Here is a 26259-nt window from a genome sequence, read left to right on the forward strand (position 1 = left end):
ACGTTTTTCTCCAAAATCGTCCGATCAAAATTCTGAGATTGCTGGGGCTGGGGTAGGCGTTTTAAGTTTTGCCTGGGGCCATATATAGGCCTCAGGCCAAAATTCTGAGGGCTCGGGTAGGCATTGTAAGTTTTGCCTGGGGCCATATATAGCTGTTGTGGAAGGTATGCACGTATAAACTCCAGAGAGGTCTCATTTGATTGTAAACTGAAAGTTCTAGTTCAGTTTTTAAGAGTCAAAAGAGAACAGAGGGCCACTATCCCCCCACGCCCCTTTTCAGCCAAATGCATCAGATAAAAATTTTGAGACAGCCATTTTGTTATAAATAGTTCAAAGGTCAGAAAAAAAACTCCGGTGTCGATCCACTCAGGGCCTGGGGACAGGCGTTGCAAGTTATGCCCTGAAGGCATATGTGGTTCTTATGGAAGGGATGATCCTATAAACTTCAGAGAGGGATGATTTGAATGGAAATTGAAAGTTCTAGTTCAATTGTTACGAGTCAAAAGAGATCGGAGGGCCCCTAGCCCATCAATACCATTTTCCCCCAAACCCTTCCGATAAAAATTTTGAGATAGCCATTTTTTTTAATATAGTTCAAAGGTCAGCTAACAAAAACTCCGGTGTCGACACAGCCCCCCAGGGCCAGATGGGCAGGCATTTTAAGCTGTGCCCTGGGGCTGTATATGGTTCTAATGATAGGGATGCTCGTATAAATTTCAGAGAGTGCTCATTTGAATGGAAATTAAAAGTTCTAGTTAATTTCCTCAGAGTAAAAAAGGATCGGAGGGCAACTATCTCATCCCGCCCTCCTCGCCTTTTGGTTTATCGCATGGATAAACCCATTCGATAAAAATTTGTGGTGAACATTTTGTTAAAAAAGTTCAAAAATCAGATATTAAAACTCCGGGGTCGACACAACCCTCCAGGGCCCAGGGATAGGCGTTGTAACGTTATACTCTTGGGTTATATATGGTTCTTATAGAGGGGATGCTCGTATAAACCTCAGAGAGGGCTTGTTTAATTAAAAATAGAAAGTTCTAGTTAACTTTTAAAGAGTCAAAAGAGATCAAAGGGCAATTATACCCCCACGCCCTTTTTCCCCAGACCCATCCGATAAAAATGTTATAGTTGAAGGCCTGAAAACTATACCTTTAGAGGTAACATAACCCCCCATAGCTCCTGGGGAAAGGTCTTTATGTTATAAAATTTGCCCATTGTTTACATATAGTATTAGTATTTTGGGAAGTATGCATACATTTATCGGGTTGGGAGGGGAGGAAGAATTTTTTCTAGGGGGGACTCTGCACGGAGAGAATTTTCCACGGAGAGGGAATTTTCCTGGTGGTGAACTTTTCAGGGGTAATTGTATACTGGGGGAATTTGCCAGAATTCCTCTACGAAATTTATTTATGTGTCTTGATTTCTCTTTACTGACTCAATTTAACGCATGGAGGTGTTAAGCATAATTTTCCGGTGTAGATTTTAACTAGTATTGAATTGTCTAGAGAATATTTCCACGGGGCAGGGGATTTTTCCTTTGTAGGTGGAACCAGATTTCCTGGCGTTATTTAAAAAACGATCAGAAATTAAACAAAAAAAAAAAAGTTTTTTCAACTGAAAGTCAGGAGCAAAATTAAAACTTGAAACAAACAGAAATATTACGGATACGAGGGGGTTGCTCCCTCCTCAGCACCTTGTTCTTTACGCTTAAATTTAAATTTTGTCCTAGTCGTGAAACACAAGGGTCGTGTAATTAGAACAATAAGTAACTTTAAAAAAACGCCGCAAAACTTTAGCGTGAAGAGCAAGGTGTTAAGGAGGGGGCAACCCCTCCTCAACACTCCTTGGTTATGGGTTGTTTAATTATTGTTTAATATTGTTTATTACGAGGGACGTTCAATAAGTTCGTAGAACGGAACACTTGACGAAATAAGTTCTAACCCTGCATGCATGCCTATCTAGGTAAATGATATCCACAGCCTGAAAACTGTTCATTTTGCTTTCAGGAATAAGAAGACTCCAAGGTAATTGAATCACTATAGAAATGGATTCGTCACTGATCGAGTACAGAGCAGTGATCAAATTCCTTGTTATCTTTGACAAGGTTCTTCGGCTAGAGAAATCACAGATCGGTTGGCCAAGGTGTACCAGCAAGATGCTCCCAAGTATTCCACGGTCTCCAAATGGGCCGCAGAGTTCAAGCGGGGCCGTAAACCCCTGGAACACGACCCGAGGTCCGGTCGACCTTTGGAAGTGACGACCCCGGAGGTCATCCGGCGTGTGGAAGACCTTGTCATGGCTAATCGCCGTTTAAAGGTCAAAGAAGTTGCAACCGAAGTTGGCATTTCTGAAGAGAGCGTTTTCAACATTCTTCACGACCATCTTCATCTCTCCAAAGTGTCTCCCAGATGGGTGCCTCGAATTCTTCAAGTGCAAGATGGACAGCAGCGGATGCAGCTCAGTTCACAACTTCTCGAGCTTTACAGGAGAGACCCAGAAGACTTCCATTTGCGACTTGTTACTGGAGACGAGACCTGGGTACACCACTGGGACTCTGAGAGCAAGATCATTTCCAAGCAGTGGAAACACAGTGACTCGCCGCCTCCAAGAAAGTTTCAGATTAGTGGTTGAATTTCCAGTCACAAGACTTCTTCAATGCTAGAATTGCGGCACTTGAGCATGGGTAGTCTAAGTGCGTTGAAGTTAGGGGAGACTATATTGAAAAGTAGTGATGGTTTTGTTTTTATGAAATAAAGTTTTGTATGCAGTTCTACGAACTTTTTGAACGCCCTCGTACCATAAAGTTTCTTATTATTCTTACTATAGAGGATTACTATTTATTCTTACTATAGAGAAAGAAGTATTATTGTTCATCTGAATGGGAATTCAGGAGATTTTTTTTACGATTGTATTTTTAAATTGACAAGTATGTGAGAAATTATCCCCTAAAATAACTCCTTACAGACCCTTCTATCCCCCCCCCAACAAGTCTCCCTATAAAATCTTTCCCACATGTAAAACAACGATCCTGCTTTAAGGTTAAAAGTAGGCTATTTGAAAGTTAGCTTTGATTAAAATATTTGTTATTGTCTTCGTTGTATCCTCCCTTGTATATTCATTTTGTATGTTCCCCCTCACATTTACACCAGCTAATTTTAGAAATTAGGATGATTTATTTAAGATTATTTTAGAAAAGAACAGTTTCCAAGAAAAGGTTAACATTAAGGGCCTAATTTTCCCCAGTCTAAAGTTTGAACTATTCAGCAAAACAGATATCCGGAATTTTTTATAATATACCTTGTGGGGTTTTGCAGGAAGGGCAAAGTAGCAAAAAAGGGTACTCAAATGGGGCTGACAGCCCCAAGTTGATTTCTTATCCTTAGAAAGGGCAACAGAGCTTCCAATTTCTAATAAAATGAGGCCCCGCCCAAATTTGTACGATGAACCCTTCTATGCGAAATGGCCGAAGAATAAAAAAAGAGCCCCATGGCTCTTAACCGAGATAACAGCAGAGACTTTCCTTGGGTAATCTATAAGCCAACACTGTGATGTTATCAACTGAAAACAATTGCTTGTGACCCCAGTGCTAGTCTCCAGAAAATCCGTTTATTTGATATGTGAGTTTTGTTTTCCTATTTATTTATATTTTTTCTTCTGTTTGTTTAGTATGTTTTTATGTTGATGTAAGTTAAGCTTTTTAAAAAGAAAATTTTTTGATTAATTTTTTTTATATATATTTTTTTTTTCGTTGAGAAAGGCTTCCGGGCGTGGGGCCGAAATATTCGGAGTACTTTTGTTTAATTAAGTGTTGTATTTGTATTCACTGCTTTATAAAAATTAAAACCCGTTTTTCTTGTTTAAATTTTTTGTAAATGGAAAAGCAGTGTGGTCTAAGAAATTATTTCCATCTCCAACTCTTATTAAGTGCCAAATTTTTTTCCCAGGGCCAACTCCAATTCTGTGATTGGCGATGACTTCAACTGAGAATCCAATAGGGGTAAATCCATAAAATTTGGATTCAAATATGAACTACGCATCACTAATGGTATTAAAAAAGATATGAGGAATTATAAATAGAGCCAAAATTAAAAAGATTAGATGACATCTCTTATTGCATTTCATAGCTTCCCTTACACCGCGATCGCTTTAAGTTTTCTGAAATTTTTATCCCTGAAACCTATATTACTTTGAGCAGCTAACTTCATTCTGTTACGATCCCTGGTTGTTTCATTTTTAACTCTCTTGTGTCCAAGTTCGTAATTTCTGTTCGCAGTGTCCAAGTTCGCAGATTCTTATTGACATTCCATTGGCTATGAATTGATGCGACGTCGAAGTAAGAAGTGAAACTGAAAGCCCTGATGTCATATAAAAAAGATGAGAAAATAAATAAATAGAGCAAAAATTAAAAAGGATTAGGCACTTACATTTGCATCTCCAAAATTCGTAACTGGACCATGAGCAAAAATTCCAGCAAACAAGGCAGCAATATTTGCAGTATATGACGCCAAAAAAATGACACTGAACCCGCCCCAAACGTTAATCAAAAACTTGTTTGGCCAGGATTTGGGGGCCTTAAATTGTACCAAATGACTAAAGAGAAGTCCCCACATCACCCATAATGCACTAGCTAATGTAAAGTTTTTCGTTCTTTGTCTCCCATAAGGATTAAGTCCAAATGGGCTGAGCCACTCATAAACTGCCACCACAATTGCAGTCAGATTCAAACTAACAAAAATCACAATCCATAAATCCATACTAAATGGTTCAAGAAATGCAAGTAAGCTCACATCATCATTGTCAATATTGGCTAAAAACGAAAGCCCAGAATAAAAGTACGGTACACTGAAGTCTATTGCTTTTGAACGACTGGAAGACGGATTTAATGGCGCGAAACTTAAATGTATCGTACCCCGCTCTATCTCTTGAATCAATTTCTCCGTCCGAGTAGATCGATAGCCTTCAAGCAAATAAAGTTGGAAAGATATACCTAAGTCATTTGACAGTTTAATAATCAAATCTATTGAAAGACCATAGCAACACGTTTTCCACTTCGTTCTATTCCAATTCTTATCCTCCAAGACATTAAACATTCCTTCTGGGAGGATTATACACTCTAAACCAATTAGGCACTTATCTTTACTTTTATCTTCCATAACAAAGGGGGACAACAAAGTTGTAACAACCCTATACACTGCTTTATTTCTTGTTGTACTCGATAGTGTTCCTGTTGGCCAGATAACTACATTAAAGTTCAGTGTGGATGAAATATTACCAATGTATTTCCAATACTTGTGTGCCTCAGTTCTAGACCGGTTGTAACGAAGGGTAAAATAGTTCATTGTATGGTCGTAGTTCGAGTCTGCCTCAACCTCATATGATAGCTTATCTTCATCATGAAGTTGTTTATTCGATTTTTTATACATCTCGTCTTTCCGTACTGGATCTGAACTGTCGGTCTGCGAATCATCAACATTTTTTGTTTGATCAATTTTTTTTACTATATTAACAGGAAAGACTATTGGGTGTGAAACAAGTCCCAATGCCGTTAAGTTTTTGGGAGTTTTTTTCGATTTGTTGTCTATATTGAATTCACTAAAAAAAAATTTGTCCTTAATACGTGTTTGTGTTGTTACTGTCTTTTGGTTCTTCATTGCATTATCGTTCTTCATTTCTATGAAGTTGAAATTTTTAATATTACTAGACTCATTTTTAGATTTATTCTCGTTAGAAATTTCTAGTTCTGTTGTTTTAATATTGTCCGTTATTTCATTCTTGTTTTCATATACATCAATATCGTCTTTGCTATCAAATTCATTCACTAGATATAACCTTTGATTTTCCTTTGTTTTAATGTCTTCATAACTTATTTTTTTCCTTTCCAGTTCATTTACTATTGAGACACTATTGGTATAAGCTGCTGAGTCCAGAAATTCCTGCAATAATTCATTTGTTTTCTCAGCCTCAACATATTGAGTTGCAGAATTGACTTGGATATAAGATTTACTACCTTCTGCTTCATTGAATGTGGACTTATTGATTTTCCTGGAAGTTGCCTTACCGGAATTGCGTTTAAAGCGAAATTTTTTATCCACTAAATTCAAAACTTCAAAAATTGGCAGAAGAGAACGCGCTCCCCCTCCATCAAAAGTTAAACGATTGTTTAGGTTGGAGTTTACTTGCTGGAGCAATTCTCTGAAATAGAAGAATTAAAGTTAGGTAATCATTTACCACTCAATTTTAAATAATTAAAGAAACAGTGGAGTTAGAAGAAAACGGAAAAACCTCATAGTATTTTAACTTAATATGCAATTGTACAACTTGAATACTTAACGAGCTACACAAAAAGAAGCAAAAGAAAAACAAAGACGTGAAAGACCAAGAAGAAAAACAGGGCAAGGGGTCCCTAAATAAGATACGCTTTAAAACTTTAAATTAAAGTTTTCTTGCACCAGCAACTCTCTGAAACAAATTTTAATTATTTATTGTCCGCTTATAAGAAAATAATCAAACAGTGGAGCACGATAAAGAAGATAAAAAAAACCTTGTAAACAAACTTAAAATGCAATGCCACAGTGTCAGAGGTAACGCTATAGTGATGCCTATAGTAAAGGCTAAACGGCTACAATATTTTATCAATTATTTATTATTATTTTTTCCAGAGGCACTTCAAATGTAATGGGTCGTTGTACAAACTTCAGAGGGGGCTCATTCGATTGGGAATCGAAGTTCTAGTTCCCTTTTTTAGATTCAAAAGTGATCGGAGGGCAGCTAGCCCTGCACGCCCCTTTCCCCCAAATACATCCGATAAATATTTTTAGATAGCCATTTTGTTAAGAATACTTCAAACATCTTATAATTAAAAACTCTGGGGTTGACATAGCCTCCCAGGGCCTGGGAGCAATCGTTGTAAGCTAAGCCCTGGGGGAATATATGGTTCTTATAGAAGGGATGCCCGTAAATCTCAGAGAGGGCTTATTTGATTGGAAATTGAAAGTTCTAGTTCACTTTTTAAGATTCAAAAGAAATTGGAAAGCAACTAGCCCATATGCCCATTTTTCCACCAAACCCATCCGATAAAAATTTTAAAATAGCAATTATTTAAATAGTTCAAAAATCAAATAATAAAAACACCGGGGTTGACAAGCCCCCCCCCCCAGAGACAGGGGGCAGGTGTTTTTAGTTATCCCTGAGTGCGTATATGGTTCTTATAAAAGGGATGCTCGTAAAAACTTCAGAGAAGGCTCATTTGATTGGAATTGAAAGTTATAGTTACTTTTTAATAATCAAAAGACATCGAAGGGCAACTAGCAACCCCCACGCCCTTTTCCACCAAAATCCATCCGACAAAAATTTTGAGATTGCCATTTTGTGAAAAATAGTTATAAAAACTCTAGGGTCGACACAATCATCCAGGGCACGGGGGCAGGCGTTAAAAGTCGAGATAGCCAGTTTGTTAAAAACAGTACAAACATCGGATAATAAAAACTTTGGGGTCGATAAAAACCCTCAGAGCCGGGGCAAGTGTTGTAAGTTATGCACCGAGGGCATTTAAGGTCTATATGTAAGGAGTGGTCGTATAAACTTCGGAAATGGCTCCTTTGATTGGAAATTGAAAGTTCTAGTTACCTTTTAAGAGTAAAAAGTGAACGGAGGGCATCTACCCCCCTCACAGAAACCCTGTATTCCCCCAACTCAATCAATAAAAATTATGAGATAGCCATTTATTTTGAAATAACTCCTTCCCCACACATACACACACCTTCTTTTCCACAAATGCATCTGATCAAAATTTTGAGATTTCCAGTTTGTTTTAAATAGTCCAACAATCAGATAACAAAAACTTCGGGTCAACAAACCCCCCCCCCCCCCCAACAGAGCCGTGGGAAGGATTGAATTTTTTGCCCTAGGGCCATAGAAAAAATTATGGAAGAAATGGCCTTATAAACCTTAGAGAAGCCTCTAATGATTAGAAATTGAAAGTTCTAATTTCCTTTATAAGATTCAAAAGTGATCCTATGGCAACTAGCCCTCCCCCCTCCGCCAACCCTTTTTTCCGCAAATGTGTCCGATCGAATTTCTTATATTTTCATTTTGACAAAATAGACCAAAGATCATGTGACAAAGACTCCAGGGATAACACAGCCCACCAGAACCTGGGGGCAAGCGTTGTAAACTATACCCCGATGGTGTATAAGGTTTTTATGGAAGGGATGGTAGCATAATTTTCGGAGGGGGCTCATTCGATTGTAAATCAGAATTTCTAGTGCCATTTTTAAGAGTCAAAAGTCTTTGGAGGGCATCTAGCCCTCCTGCCTTCTTTAACCCAAATGATTCGATCACATTTTTGAGATAGCTATTTTGTTAAAATAAGTCAAAAGACCGGATAAAATATTCTTGGTGTTTGTGAAACATTTTTAGATGAAAATTTGGCAAATAATATTAATATTCGCGATTTCCAATTTTTTCATGTAAGCAGAACTCGAAAAGAGCAGGGTGGTTTAGCAATACTACTTAAAATTTATATTCCGGCACGTATGAAAGAAGAATTTCTATATCTGAATACTGAGAAGTTTTTGAAAGCTGTATTGTTGAATGCGCAGACTTTATTGACAAATATAAATATATGTTAAATGTGATATCAAATCTTCGAATGCCATTTTTAATCTTTGGGGACTTCAATATTGACTTAATAGGATGTCTCCTATCAAGCCAGCAAGGAACTGACCGACATGTCCTTCAGTTTTTAGAATGTAACCTTTCTCATGGCATGAACCCAGTATGTTTTATTCCGACACGAATAAACTCTTTTTTAGTTCCCCCTAATAAATACTTGTTTTCTCATGAGATAGATCATAAGAAACCAAATATGAGGAGAATATCTTTTTGGAACTGTCGTGGATGGAGGAGCGGAAATTTTTTTATTTGAATCGGGTACGGATATTCTTGGAGTTTGTGAAACATTTTTAGATGAAAACCCGGCAAATAAAATTAAAATTAGCGATTTCCAATCTTTTCATGTAAGCAGGAATCGAAAAAAGCAAGGTGGTTTAGCAATACTGGTTAAAAATTATATTCTGGCACGGATGAAAAAAAGAATTTCTGTATCTAAATACTGAGATGATTTTTGAAAGCTGTATTGTTGAATGTTTTTTACCAAATAGTGAAAAATTTTTAATTACTGTAATTTATCGCCCTCCCTCGTCTAGCATGGCAGACTTCATTGATAAATTTTAAAATATGTTAAGTGTAATATCAAATCTTCGAATGCCATTTTTCATCCTTGGGGACTTCAATATTGACTTAATGGTATGTCTCCCATCAAGTCAGCAAGAAATTGACCGACAAGTCCTTCAGTCTCTAGAATGTAACCTTTCTCATGGTATGATCCCAGTATGTTTAATTCCAACACGAATAAAAAATTCTTCTTTTTCTCTGATTGATAACATGTTTGCACCATATCCATGTTAGATACAGTCGTGGTTGTGGATGAGACATCTGATCATTGTATTTTAACGTCTGATTTCAAAGCGCAAATGATAGTCAATAAAGAAAATCCTATGAAGAGGAGAAATTTCTCACAAGTAAATATGAATGAACTGAAATCTTAGCGATGTCGATTGGAGTGAATTTACTAATGAGAATGACTCAGATGCGTCCTTAGATATACTTTATCGAATTTTGAATGAAAATTTGGACCTTCATTGCCTATTTAAAACTACACCGGAAAAGAAACTCACCCAAAGAACCTTGGATAAGTATATCACTTTTAAAATCTATCAAGAAAAAATATAGCCTGTATAAAATAAAAATGAAATACCCCTCAGCTCATAATGTACAGCGATTCAAAATTAATAAAATTTGCTGGTAAAAATTCTTAGAACAAATGAACAAATTTATTATGAAAATTCATTTAAAAACTCTGACTCACCTCGGACTACATACAAATTAATCAAGGAAAAAATTAGAAACAATACTAAGACACCACACCCTGAAGTGATCAGAAATGAAAATGGTGTTGAATTGAAGGGGAAGGATGTCGTTGCAGATTATTTTTGTAATTATTTTTTTCATATTAGTACTACTGTTGACCGGAATTCCCCTGAATCGCCGTTTTATTCCTATAAAGAATATCTCCCGCCATCTGAAAATTCTAGTATGTTCCTGGCCCCTGTTACTTTTGGTGAGTTCCAGAAAGTAATTATGAATTTAAAGGGTGGTAATTCCCTAGGTCTAGATGGGCTCTACAAATATTATGAGCGAACTTAATTGTGTTATCCATGTCCCGTTGCTTCATATTTTAAATACATCTATATCATCAGGGATCTTTCCAGGAGTATGGAAATCTGCACGAGTTATTCCAATTCATAAGAAAGGTGATAAGACAGATATAGGCAACTATCGCCCAAAAGCTATTCTTTTCCCCTATCTAAGGTTCTAGAAAAAAATATTCAAAAAAGAATTGTCTTGTATATTGATAAAAGGAATTTATTTATTTAAAATCAGTTTGGATTCAGGTCGGGTCATTCTACTGAACAAGCTATTGCTGCGCTAATTTTAGAGATTAATGATTCACTGAAAGATGATAATCATGTGTCTACTCTTTTCTATGATACAAAAAAGGCATTTGATGCGCTAAACCATGAAATTTGTCTGGAGAAAATTAATAACACAGGTATTAGAGGTAAAGGCCTAGATCTGGTAAAATCTTACCTGCATGGTCGAAAAATTCAAGCATAAATAAATGGGCACCTGTCAAGCCATATTGTTATTGATGATATTGGAGTCCCCCAGGGATCATTGTTATGGCCATTACTATTTTTAATTTATATAAATGACCTTCCAAGGTATTTACCCGAAGATAGCAGCTTAGCAGTAATTTTTGCAGATGATACGGCAGTGACAGTAAAAGCTAAAACTCCATCTTTGTTAGTTGAGGAAATGGCGACAGCAATGAAATCTTTGAATAAATGGCTTGCATGTAACTACCTAGCTCCGAACTTTTCTAAAACTGAATTCATGATTTTGGGGCGGTCACAGCAGGCAGTAAATAAAATTAGCATAGAGGAGTTAATTGTAAACCAAAGTAGGATAAAAAGGGTAGACTCATTTCGTTACCTTAGGATTATTCTCGATGAGCTTTCATCTTTCCGTAAGCATTCCGATTATTTGAGATTGAAACTTGCCCATAACTTAGATTGTATTCATAGATTGAAACATGTGTTTCCCTTTTCCATCATTAAAACTTTATACCATTCTCTAATTGAATCATATCTTAATTATTGCCCTGTAATCTATCTCAACACATTTATGGTCCATCTGCAACCTCTTCAGATAGTTCAAAATAAGGCAATTATAATTCTGGGTACCTTTGCTCATCACCCAGCGAGGCTTCAAAATCTCTCGGAAATCCAAACTTTATATGTTTTTCTAAATATACTTAATATAAAAAAAACTGAAAGACCTGCATACAGCAATGTGATATTATGATATCCAATCTTTGACAAATTATTTCCATGATTTGGGTATAATTGAGGCTCCCACTCCTGCCCACCACGTCCACTCCGAGAAGTTTCGCATTCCCCCAACTAAATAAGAAAGAGCTAGATTCTCAATCATGATACCAATAGATACATCAAAAGAATCAGATTTTAATTCTGATTTCAAATATATAAGTTTCATCAAGTTTAATCTAACCTATCAAAAGTTACGCGCCTGAGAAAATTGGCTGATTTTCGAAAAAAGGGGGAAGACCCCCTAAAAGTTATAGAACCTTAATGAAAATCTCACCATCATATTAAGCGTATCAGAGAACCCTACTGTAGAGGTTTCAAGCTCCTATCTACAAAATGTGGAAATCTCCATTTTTTACCAGAAGAAAGATCACGGATGGGTGTTTATTTTCTTTTTTTTTCTTTTCCCCAGGGATAATCGTATTGACCCAGTGGTCCTAGAATATCATGGGAGGGATCATTGGAACGGAAATTAAAATTTCTAGTGCCCATTTTAAGTGACAAAAAAAATTGGAGGGCAACTAGGCCCCCTCCCAGGCTCATTTTTTTTACCAAAGTCACCCGATCAAAATTTTGAGATAGCCATTTTGTTCAACATGGTCGAAAATATTATAACTATGTCTTTTAGGATGACTTAATCCCTCGAAGCCCCCAGGGGGAGGGCTGAAAGTTATGAACTTTACCCAATGTTAACATATAGTATTGGTTATTGGGAAGTATACAGACGTTTTCAGGGGGGATTTTTTCTGGTAGTGGGGGGTGGGGGGGGGGTCGGGGGTTATATGGGAGGATCTTATCATGAAGGAAGTTTTCATGGGGGAAGGGACATTGCTATGAAGGGGGTGCTGGATTTCCCATCATTATTTTTAAAAAAAAATCAGAAATTAAATATAAAAAAACAAGTTTTTCAACTGAAAGTAAGGGAAGGTGAAATTAAGGGTGGTATTGACTAAGGGGAGAACCCCCTCATATACGTAATAACATATACGTAAAAAAACAAAAACACAAGCAATACGGCTCAATAGAAATCAAAACTTTTAAAAACGGAATTTTGATGTCAATAAATGTATCAAAAGAATGGGCTTATAATGCTGATTCTAAATATATAAATTTTATTAAGTTTAGTATTACTCATCAAATTCTACTAGCTTGAGAAAATTTACCTCATTTTTGAAAGAGGGGTGAAACATCCCCTACTAGCGACAGAATTTTAATAAAGATCACACCGTCAGATTTAAAGTATCAGAAAACCTTATTACATAGGTTTCAAGCTAATATTTGCAAAACTCTGCAACTATATCTGCAACGTATTTTTTGCCAGAAGAAAAATATAAGAATATAGAAGTTCGTTACATAAGTTAATTTGTAAATTAAGTCAGAACCAAATTTAGAGACTGCCATTTAGCAAAAGAAGAGTAAAATTTTTATGCAAATTTTGTTTACTTATTCAATGACGGCGAGCCAAAATAAAAGCTGCATTAACTAAAAAACGATCAGAATTAAATAAAAAAAAACAAGTTTTTTAAACTGAAAGTAAGGAGTGTCATTAAAACTTAAAACGAACAGAAATTATTACGTATATGAAAGGGGCTGTCCCCTCCTCAACGCCGCGCTCTTTACGCTAAAGTTTGACTCTGTCTCACAACATTATTTTTTAAAACAATAAAAAACTTTAGCGTAAAGAGCGAGGCGTTGAGGAGGGGACTGCCCCTTTCATATACGGAATAATTTCTGTTTGTTTTAAGTTTTAATGTCGCTCCTTACTTTCAGTTTAAAAAAATTGTTTTTTTATTTAATGTTTGGAAATGTCCAACAATCAGATAAAAAAACCTTCGGGGTCAACATCCCCCCAAGCCTGGGGGAAGGGTTATAAATGATTCCCAGAAGTATATAAGGTTCTTATGGAAGAGATAAACTTCAGAGGGGACTCAAATGACTAGAAATTTAAAGTTCTGGTTCCCTTTTTGAGAGTCAAAGTGATGGCAGATAGCCCCTCCTTCTCCCCCAAACCGTCTTTTCCCCAAATACGTCTTATCAAATTTTTATATTTTTATTTTGACTAAAATAGACCAAATATCATTTAATATAAGCTCCGGGGTTTAGACAATCCCCAAGAACCCGGGGGCAAGTGTTGTAAATTATGCCCCTGCGCCATATAAGGTTTTAATGGAGGGAATGATCGTGTAACATCACCGGAGCTCATTCTACTGGAAATTGAAAGTTATATCCTTTTTAAGAGTCTAAAGGGACCGAAAGGTAACTAGCCCTCCTCCCTTCTTTACCCCAAATCCATTCGATCGGATGTTTTATATAGCCATTTTGTTCAAATAAGTCAACAAACTTGGATAACAAAAATCTGGGGTCAATACTACCCCTCAGAGCCCTGGGGGAAGTGTTGTATGTTGTGTTCAGGGGGCACATAAGGTTCTTGTGCGAGGGTTCTGAGAATATTTCAGAGATCAGATAAACCAACCTCCCACTAAAAAAAAAAACAACATCTTATGGACGATATTTTATTCCAAAACTCACGCGAGCTGACCCCTGGTCTTCTCTGTATGGACCGACCCTCCCCCCCCAAAAAAAAAATCTTGTTAACCATATTCTCTTCCCAAAATTATGTCAACTCACCCCTGGACCTCCATGCCCCCCCCCCCCAAAAAAAATAACTTATCAACAATATTCTATTTTCAAACTTATGGGAATTGACCCATGGTCCTCCATGAAACGATATCCCTCACTCCAAAAAACTATCAATGATAAATCATGGTAACTGAATCCTGGATCCCCATCCAAGGCCAGAACCCCCCCCCCCTTCCCTCAGAAAAAAACAACAAACAAAACAACTTATTAAAGATATTATATTCCAAAAATCATGGAAGCTGACCCCTGAACACCCCCCCCCCTTTTTTTAGTAATTTTATTAGCTCTTTCCAAAACTGTTCCAGACACCTCTACTCTTCCCTACAAACAAGAGTATGGCTACTGTCCATTTCCCAAGCGGTCAAACCATAAGGCCTGCTGCGTATTTGGCGCCTTACTAAAAGGAATTACATTACAAAAATTTTCTTTTTTACTTATTATAACGTTGAAAACAAAATGAAAAATGCAGTGAAACCAGACCAGGATTTACCAATAGGCCCATTAGGCCATGCAGCTTTCATTATTCCCAAAATTTTGGGAATTTCCTCAAAAATCTTACAAAAATGGTGCGGCAGAAACGCTTGGGCTAAGAAGCGCCGAAGTTTAAATCTGGACCTGGGTGCAAATAAATCTTGAGCTGGTGAGCTTTCAAATAAATCTTAAAACGAGTAAAACTTAAGTTGAATATGCAAATAAAGCTTAAAACGAGCAAAAATACTTGCTATTGAAGTGTAAATGAAATCCAAAATGAACAGAAATTAAATTAACAATCATAGCAAACATACATATAATAGATACTAATATAAATGAGTAAATAAATATTAAAACGAATGAAGCTTAAATTGAAAATGCAAATCAAGCTTGAAACGAGCAAAAATCTCTACAAAAAGAGTTTAGGTTTTGCCTCCTTCTCTCACTGTAAAAGTCTAAACCCTACAGCGTCATTGACGCTTTACTGAAAAACGGAATTATATTACAAATATCTTCTTTTGTGCTTATTACACCATTGAAAATTAACATAGAAATTACAGTAAAATTTAATTTTGAACTGATGAGCTTTCAGTAATTAATACCAATACATATAACATATTCAGTTTAATTTTATTAGTTCTCTCCAAGACTGTTTAAGACAAATTTAACTTCATTACAAACAAGAGTTTGGATACTGCCCCCTTCCCTAACTGTAAAATTCTAAGGCTTACTATGTCATTGGTTATTCACTGAAAACGAATTATATTACAAATATTTTCTTTTCCAGTTATTAGAGTATTGAAAATGACAAAAAAATTACAGTGAAATAAAATCTTGAACTGATGATCTTTCAACAATTAATAGCATTATATCGAACATTAAATTTGATTTTAATTGAACACTCTAAGACTAATAAAGACACATATAGTTTTCAGTAAAGCGCCAATGACGCAATAGGTTTTAGACTTTTACAGTGAGAGAAGGAGGTCATACCGAAACTCTTTTTTGTAGAGATTTTTGCTCGTTTCAACCTTGATTTGTATTTATTACAAGCTTTTTTAATTAATTAATACAAAAACAATTCGGAGAAAAAGAAAATTGTGATCAAGACAGGGAAGTAAGGGGCCAAGAAAAAGAAAAATGAGATAATGAATCGCTAGAACTTAAGTGCTGCAACGGTTTGCCATTCGCTTTCTCCAGATTACTAGTCTTACTGGCGAAACGTTTCTAACTTCAGTTAATTTCTATAGTTAGTTTATATAACTATAGTATAATCATATTGTACATATAAAGTAAATACGACTATGAAGTATAACTATTGTATAACAAACTATAGTATAGTTAGTAAAGTTAGTTTCTAACATGAGTTAATTCTGCTTCCGTGGATAGATTTTACGCCTGCGCTATAAAAAATAATTTTTAAGAGGGTTCTGCTCGTTTCTGTTTTAGATAACTAAAGAAAAGTTTTTTTCGACTGGAAGTAAGGATCAACTTTTAAACTTAAAACGAAAAAAAATTATTCCGTATGTGAGGGGGGGCTGCCCCCTCTTCTATACCCCTCTCAACAAGCTAAAGTTTGTTAGTAGTTGTAAAAAAAAGGTACTGAAACTAATTAAACGGCCCCTGTGTTTAAGGAATCATTCATAAAGTATTGGGAAAAAAGATTGAACTTCAGTGTAAAGCGGAGTATGGAGGAGGGGACAGCCCCTCTGATATAACGAATAACTTCTGTTCGTTTTAAGTTTTAATGTTGATCCTTACTTTCAGTAGAAATAACTTTTTTTATAATCAATTTCTGATCCACCGTGGAAATACACCGAGGAAAATCCCCCCCTAACGAAAACTTCCTCCATAGAGCGTTCCCCCGCGTAAAATCCTTCCCCTTGGAATATCACTCCTGGATAATTCCATCCTCACTGTGAATTCCCCCAAGCAAATTTTTTGCGGACGATTTCCGCCTGAAAAATGTTCCTTAGCATACTATCATTTACAAAAAACTTCTTTTTTTTAATTTCTGATTGTTTTTCAGATCATAGTAAAAACTCTCCTGTGTGGAAAATTCTTCCTTGACCTTCTCTGAAAGTTTCTCACTAATTTTCATCCTGGAGTCCACCAACATCATAAGTTTCCGGAGGTAGTTACCCTTCCAAAATTTCAGCTCTAAATTAATCATACACACTACTAGATGGTGGTCTTTACTTTTAATTAATTTAAAAAGCTTTTTTCACAAAATAAGTTTTTCAAAGAAAAGTAAGGATAATGTTTACTTATCTTTATAATGTTATAAAAAAAATAAAAGTAAAAAAAATATAAATGTTTTTACTTTCATAACTTTAATAAATCAAATAATATTAACTTTTTGATTACTAAATATCAGTATATGTATATTAAACTGACAATGCACATTCTTTTTTATTTTTTCAGTAAAGTGCAAATTTTGTTCTGGACTTGGGAAGGCATAGGGATTTTGCGCCGAACTTAGGTTAATTTCTGCTCATTTTGAGTTTGACTCGGTTAATAATTGTAATTTCTGTTCGTTTTGGGTATCATTTATTTATCGATGCTGATTTGTGGTAGTTTCACGCTTGGTTGATTATTTGATTTCATTTTTGCTCATTTTCTGTTTAATGGAGTTCTTTTCTTTGAAAAACTTATTTTGTGGAAAAAGTTTTTTATATTAATTTATGTTCGTTTTATATTGACATAGTCTTTTCAGGGAAAAAGAAAATAATACTTTAAATCTTTTCGTTCTTTAAGACTTTATAGTTTGGCCTGCTATTTGTATCTTGGATAAAAATTTTCAGCAATTTTTAACAACATCCACCATTTTAAAAATTTGGACACAAATAGTACTGTTTAATTTAGTTTCATACCTATTCTAGTTGACCTGAAATGAAAAACTTGATACCATTCGCTAAAAAATCTGTTTGCTTTCTTTGATAGCTTGGATAAACTTAAGCTATTATGATTTGATTAAATTTTAGAACAGAAATGGGGGGGTTGGCGTGGGAGGGTGGGAGTGAAAGAGGGATAAGTTGCCCTCAAATCACTTTCGACTATTAAAAAGGGCATCAGCCCTTTCTATTTTCAATCGAATGAGCCCTTTTCGAAGTTCCCACGACAACTCCTTCGATTCAAAGAGTCCTGGTCTAAACAACAACAACAACAAAAAATAATACATTATACCCACTTCGATCTTTACTAAAAAAATGTCAAGCCTTCCAATCACTTTCGAATATAAAAAAGGGCACTAGGACTTTCGATTTCCAATCGAATGAGCCCTTTTGGAAACGACAACGCTTTCTATAAACACCTTATATGTCCCCAGGGCACAAATTACTACCCTTACCCTAAGGTCTGTTAGGGTGGTTTTCATCCTCAAGACCGAATTTCCAGAACTTTCAACTACGTTAAACAACATGGCTATCTCAAAATTGTGATAGGATGTGTTTGGGGAAATGGTGGGCGTGAGAGGGGTGTTAGTCGCCTTCCAATCGCTTTATACTATTAAAAAGGGCACAAGCCACTCCAATTACTAATTGAATGAGCGCTTTTCGCAATTTCTACGACAACTTCTTCGATACGAAGTGCCCTGCTCTAAAGGAAAAAAATAATAAATAATACATTGTTCCAACATTGTTCTTATGTGCCCTCAGGGCATAACTTAAAAGCTTTGCCCTGAGGGTTGCGAGGGAGTGTCCTCCTCTTTGCTTATTCCCCGTTCCTTGTCTCGTTCTCGAGTGTCCCCGTTATTTACTTAGGCATCGCGATCGTGCTGCCAATGATTTATACAACAACTTTTTATATTAACCTTATACGCCCCCAGGGCATAACTTACAACCCTTGCACTGAGGGTTCTGAGAGGATTTTCATCCTAAAAGAGCTAATTTCCACAACGTTCAACTAAGTTGGACAAAATGGATGTCTCAAAATTTTGATTGGATGTGTTTGGGAAAATGGTGGGCGCGAGAGGGGTGTTAGTCGCTATCCAATCATTTTCAACTATTAAAAAGGCACTAGCCCTTTCAATTTCCATTTGAATGAGCCCTTTTGAAGTTTCTGCAACAACACTTTCAATACAAAGTTTATATGCCCCAGGGCATTACTTACAACCCTTGTCCTGAGGGTTGGAGGGGATGGGTTGTCATTCTTAAAGACCAATTTTCCAAAACTTTCAACTACGTTGAATAAAATGGCTATCTAAAAAGTTTGATTGGATGTGTTTGTGGAAATGGTGGGCTGGAGAGGGGGGTCAGTTGCCCTCAAATCACTTTAGACAATGGAAAAGGGCACTAGCCCTTTGAATTTCAAATCGAATGAACCCTTTTTCAAGTTTCTACGACAAAGATTTTAATAAAAACTTTCTATGCCCCCAGGGCATAATTTATTACCCTTGCCCTGAGGGTTGTGGGGGAGTGTCCTCCTCAAAAATATATTTGCTATCGGGAAATCAACGACCCTGAACAAAATGGCTATCTCAAAATTTTATTGGATGTGTCTGGGGGAAGGATGGGCGGGGGGGGGGTCTAGTTTCCCTCCAATCACTTTCGACTATTAAAAAGGGCACTAGCCCTTTGAATTTCCAATTGAATGAGCTTTTTTTGAAGTTTCTACGACAATACCTTCTTTAAAAACCTTATATGCCCCCAAGGCATAACTTAAAACCCTTGTTCTGAGGGCTGTGGGGGAGTGTCCTCCTCAAAATCATATTTTCTATCTGGAAATCAACTACGCTGAACAAAATGGCTATCTCAAAATGTTTTTACTTTTATAACTTTAATAAATCAAATAATATTAACATTTTGATTACTATATATCAGTATATGTATATGAAACTGACAATGTACATTCATTTGTATTTTTTGAGTATAGTGCAAATTTTTGTTCTGGCCTTGGGAAGGCCTAGGGGTTTTGCGCCCAACTTGCTCGGTTTGAGTTTGACTCAGTTAATTATTGTTATTTCTGTTCGTTTTGGGTTTCATTTATTTATCGATGCTGATTTGTGGTAGTTTCACGCTTGGTGGATTATTTTATTTTATTTTTGGGGCTAGTTGAATAAATTATTTTAAGGGGCTAGTTGCCATCCAATCACTTTTGACTATTAAAAAAGCCACTAGAACTCTCAATCTACTATCGAATGAACCCCTCTTGAACTTTCTACGACGACCACTTCCATGTAAAGTTCCCAGCTCTAAAAGAAAAAAAAAAATAATACATTGTGCCAACATCGTTCTTATATGCCCTCAGGGTATAACTTAAAACCCTTGCCCCAAGGGTTGTCGGGGAGTGTCCTCCTCAAAAACAAATTTTCTATCTCGAAATCAACTAAGCTGAAAAAAATGACTATCTCAAAATTTTGATTGGATGAGTTTGGGGGAATGATGGGCGGGGGGGGGGGGGTTAGGTTCCCTCCAATCACTTTCGACGATTAAAAAGGGTACTAGTTCTTTCGAATTTCCAATCGAATGAGCCTTTTTTAAAGTTTCTACGACAACACCTTCTATAAAAACCTTATATGCCCCCAGGGCACAACTTAAAACCCTTGCCCTGAGGGTTGTGGGGGAGTGTCCTCCTCAAAAACACACGTTCTATCTGGAAATCAACTACGCTGAACAAAATGGGTATCTCGAAATTTTGAGTGGATGTGTTTGCGGGAACGATGGGTGTGGGGGGGGGGGGGCTAGTTGCCCTCCAATCCCTTTAGACTATTAAAAAGGGCCCAAGAACTCTCAATTTCCAATCGAATGAGCCCCTTTTTAAGTCCCTACGACAACCCCTTCCATATGAAGTGCCCTGCTTTAAAGCAAAAAAATAATATAAAGTACATTGTGCAAATATTGCTTTTATATGCCCTCAGGGCATAACTTAAAACCCTTGCCCCGAGGGTTGTGGGGGAGTGTCCTCCTCTTTACTTAGTCCCCGTTTCTTGCCTCGTTCTCGAGCATCCCCGTTCTTTACTTAGGCAGCGCGATCGTGCTGCCTATGATTTATACAACAACTTTTTATATTAACCTTTTACGCGCCCAGGGCATAACTTACAACCCTTGCACTGAGGGCTCTGAGGGGATTTTCATCCTAAAAAAGCTAATTTCCACAACGTTCAACTAAGTTGAACAAAATGGATGTCTCAAAATTTTGATTGGATGTGTTTGGGAAAATGGTGGGGGCGAGAGGGGTGTTAGTCGCTATCCAATCATTTTCAACTATTAAAAAGGCACTAGCCCTTTCAATTTCCAGTTGAATGAGCCCTTTTGAAGTTTCTGCAACAACACTTTCAATACAAAGTTTATATGCCCCAGGGCATAACTTACAACACTTGCCCTGAGGGATGTAGGGGAGGGGTTGTCATCCTTAAAGACCTAATTTCCAAAACTTTCAACTACGTTGAATAAAATGGCTATCTAAATATTTTGATTGTATGTGTTTGTGGGAAAGGTTGGCGTGAGAGGGGGGCTAGTTGCCCTCAAATCACTTTTGACTATTAAAAAGGGTACTATCCCTTTGAATTTCAAATCGAATGAGCCCTTTTTCAAGTGTCTACGACAAATATTTTAATAAAAACTTTTTATACCCCAAGGGCATAACTTATAATCCTTGCCCTGAGGGTTGTGGGGGAGTGTCCTCCTCAAAAATATATTTGCTATCTGGAAATCAACTACGCTGAACAAAATGGCTATCTCCAAATTTTATTGGATGTGTCTGGGGGAATGATGGGCGTGGGAGGGGTCTAGTTTCCCTCCAATCACTTTTGACTATTAAAAGGACACTAGCCTTTTGAATTCCCAATCGAATGAGTTTTTTTTGAAGTTTCTACGACAACGCCTTCTTTAGAAACCTTACATGCCCCCTAGGCATAACTTAAAACCCTTGTTCTGAGGGCTGTGGGGGAGTGTCCTCCTCAAAAACATATTTTCTATCTGGAAATCAACTACGCTGAACAAAATGGCTATATCAAAATGTTTTTACTTTTATAACTTTAATAAATCAAATAATATTAACATGTTGATTACTAAATATCAGTATATGTACATTAAACTGACAATGTACATTCATTTGTATTTTTTGAGTATAGTGCAAATTTTTGTTCTGGCCTTGGGAAGGCCTAGGGGTTTTGCGCCCAACTTGCTCGGTTTGAGTTTCACTCGGTTAATTATTGTAATTTCTGTTCGTTTTGGTTTTATTTATTTATCAATGCTGATTTGTGGTAGTTTCACGCTTGGTGGATTATTTTATTTTATTTTTGGGGCTAGATGAATAAATTATTTTAAGGGGCTAGTTGCCCTCCAATCACTTTTGACTATTAAAAAGGTCACTAGAACTCTCAACTTCCAATCGAATGAGCCCCTCTTGAAGTTTCTACGACGACCACTTCCATATGAAGTGCCCAGCTCTAAAAGAAAAAAAAAAATAATACATTGTGCCAACATCGTTCTTATATGCCCTCAGGGTATAACTTAAAACCCCTGCCCCAAGGGTTGTCGGGGAGTGTCCTCCTCAAAAACATATTTTCTATCTCAAAATCAACTAAGCTGAACAAAATGACTATCTCAAAATTTTGATTGGATGCGTTTGGGGGAATGATGGGCGTGGGGGGGGGGGTTAGTTTCCCTCCAATCACTATCGACTATTAAAAAGGGTACTAGTTCTTTCAAATTTCCAATCGAATGAGCCTTTTTTAAAGTTTCTACAATAAAACCTTATTACCTCAGGGCATAACTTACAACCCTTGCCCCGAGGGTTGTGGGGGAGTGTCCTCCTCAAAAACACACTTTCTATCTGGAAATCAACTACGCTGAACAAAATGGCTATATTTAAATTTTGATTGGATGTGTTTGGGGGAATGATGGGCGTGGGGGGGGGGGGCTAGGTGCCCTCCAAACACCTTAGACTATTAAAAAGGACCCAAGAGCGCTCGATTTCCAAACGAGTGAGCCTCTTTTGAGGTCTCTACGACAACCCCTTCCATATAAAGTGCCCTGCTTTTAAGTAACAAATAATATATGGTACATTGTGCCAACATTGTTCTTATATGCCCTCAGGGCATAACTTACAACCCTTGCCCCGAGGTTTGTGGGGGAGTGTCCTGCTCAAAAAGATATTTTATATCTGGAAATCAACTACGCTGAACAAAATGGCTATCTCAAAATTTTGATTGGATGTCTTTGGGGGAATGATGGGCGTGGGGGGGGGGCTAGTTGAACTCCAATCACTTTCGACTATTAAAAAGGGCACTATCCGCCCCGATTTAAAATTGAATGAGCCCTTTTAGAAGTTTTTACGACAACTCCTTCGATAAGAAGTGCCTGTCGAAGAAAGAAGAAGTAGAAAAAAAACACATTGTGGCCACATCGTTCTTTACTTAGGCAGTGCTAGCGCGCTGCCTATGATATCAATAACAGCACTCCTATATGCCTTAGTATTTTGTATTGATCCAACCAGTCTTTGGTTTACAATGAAATAATAAATAAGGCTTATTGTCTTACCATCAAGTGAATACCACGTTAACTTATGGGCCATTTTATGACCAAACACTGTATTTGTTATAACTAGATTGTGATACCAAAAATAATAACTAGATTATGATACCAGCAGTCTTTAGCCATTACTGTTTTCCTTTCCTACACCATATTTACCTAAGCTAGGATACCATCAATCCCAATTTCTACCGTCCTGGACGTTAAAATCTCCTGATAATACAACACATCTCTACCTGGGACCCTCTCTATTTGCTCCTGTAACTGTAAGCACAATGAATCTGAGTCACAAAATTCTCAGTCAGTTTGTTCTACAGGGATATGTACTACTATAACTGATACCCTGAACTTCTTAGTCATAAAAAGAGTGACTAGTGGTTTATTATTAATACCTTCCGAGCCTAAACAAGACTTAGCAGCTTCCTTATTCATCATGAGACTTACTCCCTGTCTATATACCCCATCTTTCCTGCCAGTTCATGCTTCCTTCTCCTGGTATGTGAGTTTCTGAAACTCCTAATAAGTAACATTGGAATCATCTGAATTAGTCAGTCAAAATATTGATACCATCGTTATTTCTTAACGTCATAACATTCCAAGTTCCAATTTTCATATTCTTTAAATCATTAAAATTATTTTGGCCTCAGGAAAAGCAATGGTCCTGGATACCAGTACTGGACGGGGACACATCTTCTCACGTCTACACTGAAGTGCTCAGACCAGCTTAAAACCGGACTGCAAGAAGTCCTTGGGACCTCCAGTATGAGTGGAATTTTTTGCAATCCTCGGCCCATCATAGCCACAACATGGTTCTCAGTACTTGGCGATGCTCTTCTATCAACAAGAGTTGAAATCCAGCACAGACAATCTCAAGCCAATTACCTCCGAGTCATTATATATTTACACCTACAAATATTGTGTTACAATGGGGGGGGGGCAGCCAATGGTATATAAATTAGAAAGGAATAAGTTTTTAAGCCCAAAAACGTCAAACAGAACAGACCAAGCCCAGAATTATTATCTATTAATCAGAGTCTCTTGCAAAAGTTGTGTTTTATTTACGATTTTCCTTTACTTTTTACTGTTACTACCAGGGGCATCTTTTGGGAGAGGCAAGGGGAGGAGGAAGTTGCCCCCCCCAGCAATGTGGAGAAAAAATAGTATATAGCCCACACTCCTTGAATATTCGAAAGTAGACCCCTCTTGCCCCCCCCCCCCCCCAGTGAAAATGTTATTACTGATTACTACTATTACTATTTTAACTATTTTTCTATTTCCTTTACTATTGAGATGAGGTGCTCCTTACTTACAGTTCGTTTGAATTACCTATTCAAGTGTCTGATTAACCTAGTCACCCCTTACTTACCACGAACTGTTTGATTAATCTTAAAAAAGGTTTTCTCATGGAAGTAGAAAGTAAAATTAATACCTAAAACACGACGAACTTATTTATTTTCAGCTTATGAAACATATATTTACAAAGTTTTTTAAATGTACTAACTCGTAATGTTTCCCAATATTTATGGAATTCTGAAAAACTAGCGCTTTACTGATAACACAATTCAACAAAAAACAAGGAGTTTCTCTTAAAAGCAGATAAGTCCATAAGTAACCTGAAGAAATAAATACTATATATATATATATATATATATATATATATATATATATATATATATATATATATATATATATATATATTAGGCTCTCAATGGTCTTTTACCGGCAACAATATTAATAACTAATACAGAATATGAATTCTGTAAGAAACTGAAGGAAGCTCAGTTTTTAGTTTCCATAGTAAACAAGAACGCAAAGCCGAAAAACATTGTAGGAATTAAATAATTTTTAAAATAAGGTAGAATGAAGATAAAAACCACAATAATATTTTATAGATGAACTTTCCCTTTTTAATAGCAGTGAAAAAACAGAGATTAGATAAATAGTAAATGCTTTAATGGTTCCGAAGCCCAAATCTTATGCAGGCCCAATTTTGTCTTTTTTTTTTAGCTATTTATAGTCGTCGTAGGAGGATTTTTTTTCATGTTGAGGGATATTGAGGGGCTAGTAACAACTAATCAGGGGCACGGAAAGCAAATCACCGCACCTTCAAGTTGCAACCAGTATTTGTGTCTATTGTGTTTACTAACCCCTAACCTTTTATTTCTAAGGAGACCCCTGTCATCAATCATGGGTAACAGTCTATTTTTAAGCTCCATAAGTGTATGAATTCATCAAAAGTAAAAGACTTGTGTTCATATTCGTATTTGTGAATATCCCCCTATAGATATTCTGTACGACTATTTGGACCCCTTTGTTTCTAAAGGAAACTTTACGGGGGCAAAGGGGGCACTTGCCCTGGGCGTTGGAATTTTAGGAGGTACAAAATTTCAAATGAATAATCTAATGGTTATAATCATTTTTGTAGTTTTTGAAATTTCTATTTTATTAAAATAAATTAGAGGATGTAGTTAGCAAATAAAATAATTAATAAAGAAAAATAAAAAATATTGAAAATATGTTTGTAAAGTTTGTAAAAGTTTGTAAACGAAAAGATTGATATAGCCTACAGTATTTGAGGTCGTAAGCAATGATTTGGGGAGTATATATTAGGTATATAGGAATATAATCTAGGGAGTATATAATAATACTCCCCAGATTATTGTTTACTACCTCAAATACTGTATAGCAATCTTTTCCTTTACCTTCAAAAAACAGGTTGATTTCAAAACTTGATGAGCTAAAATGGACAAACTTATTGAAGCTTTTCTCAGTGATTCTGAGGACTTTTTTTTGGAGGGGGGGGAATAGGTTTGGAAGAGATATGTTTTAATCAAGCCTCTACACTCCCCGGAATATTGTTATAATAATATATATTATATAATATATTTTGATATATATCAAAATATATTATATATATAAATATATATATATATAATTATATATATATATATATATATATATATATATATATATATATATATATATATATATATATATATATATATATATATATATATATATATATATATATATATATATATATATATATATATATATATATATATATATATATATATATATATATATATATATATATATATATATATATATATATATATATATATATATATATATATATATATATATATATATATATATATATA

General features: G+C 36.1%; 1 protein-coding gene across 4 annotated transcripts in view; it reads right to left on the reverse strand.

Moving 5' to 3' along the window:
* Positions 1 to 26259, reverse strand: part of LOC148944769 (uncharacterized) — a 402967-nt gene that overhangs the window by 200421 nt on the left and 176287 nt on the right. For all 4 annotated transcript variants that reach the window (XM_089100060.1, XM_089100059.1, XM_089100062.1 and 1 more), the window contains one exon: positions 4425 to 6192. In XM_089100060.1, the coding sequence (XP_088956186.1) occupies positions 4425 to 6192 (1768 nt within the window). The remainder of the gene's footprint in view (positions 1 to 4424; positions 6193 to 26259) is intronic.

This window comes from Artemia sp. Qi Xiang Cuo, chromosome 14 (assembly GCF_049724085.1).
Source record: "Artemia sp. Qi Xiang Cuo chromosome 14, ASM4972408v1, whole genome shotgun sequence".
In the NCBI taxonomy this organism is placed as follows: Eukaryota; Metazoa; Arthropoda; class Branchiopoda; order Anostraca; family Artemiidae; genus Artemia; species Artemia sp. Qi Xiang Cuo.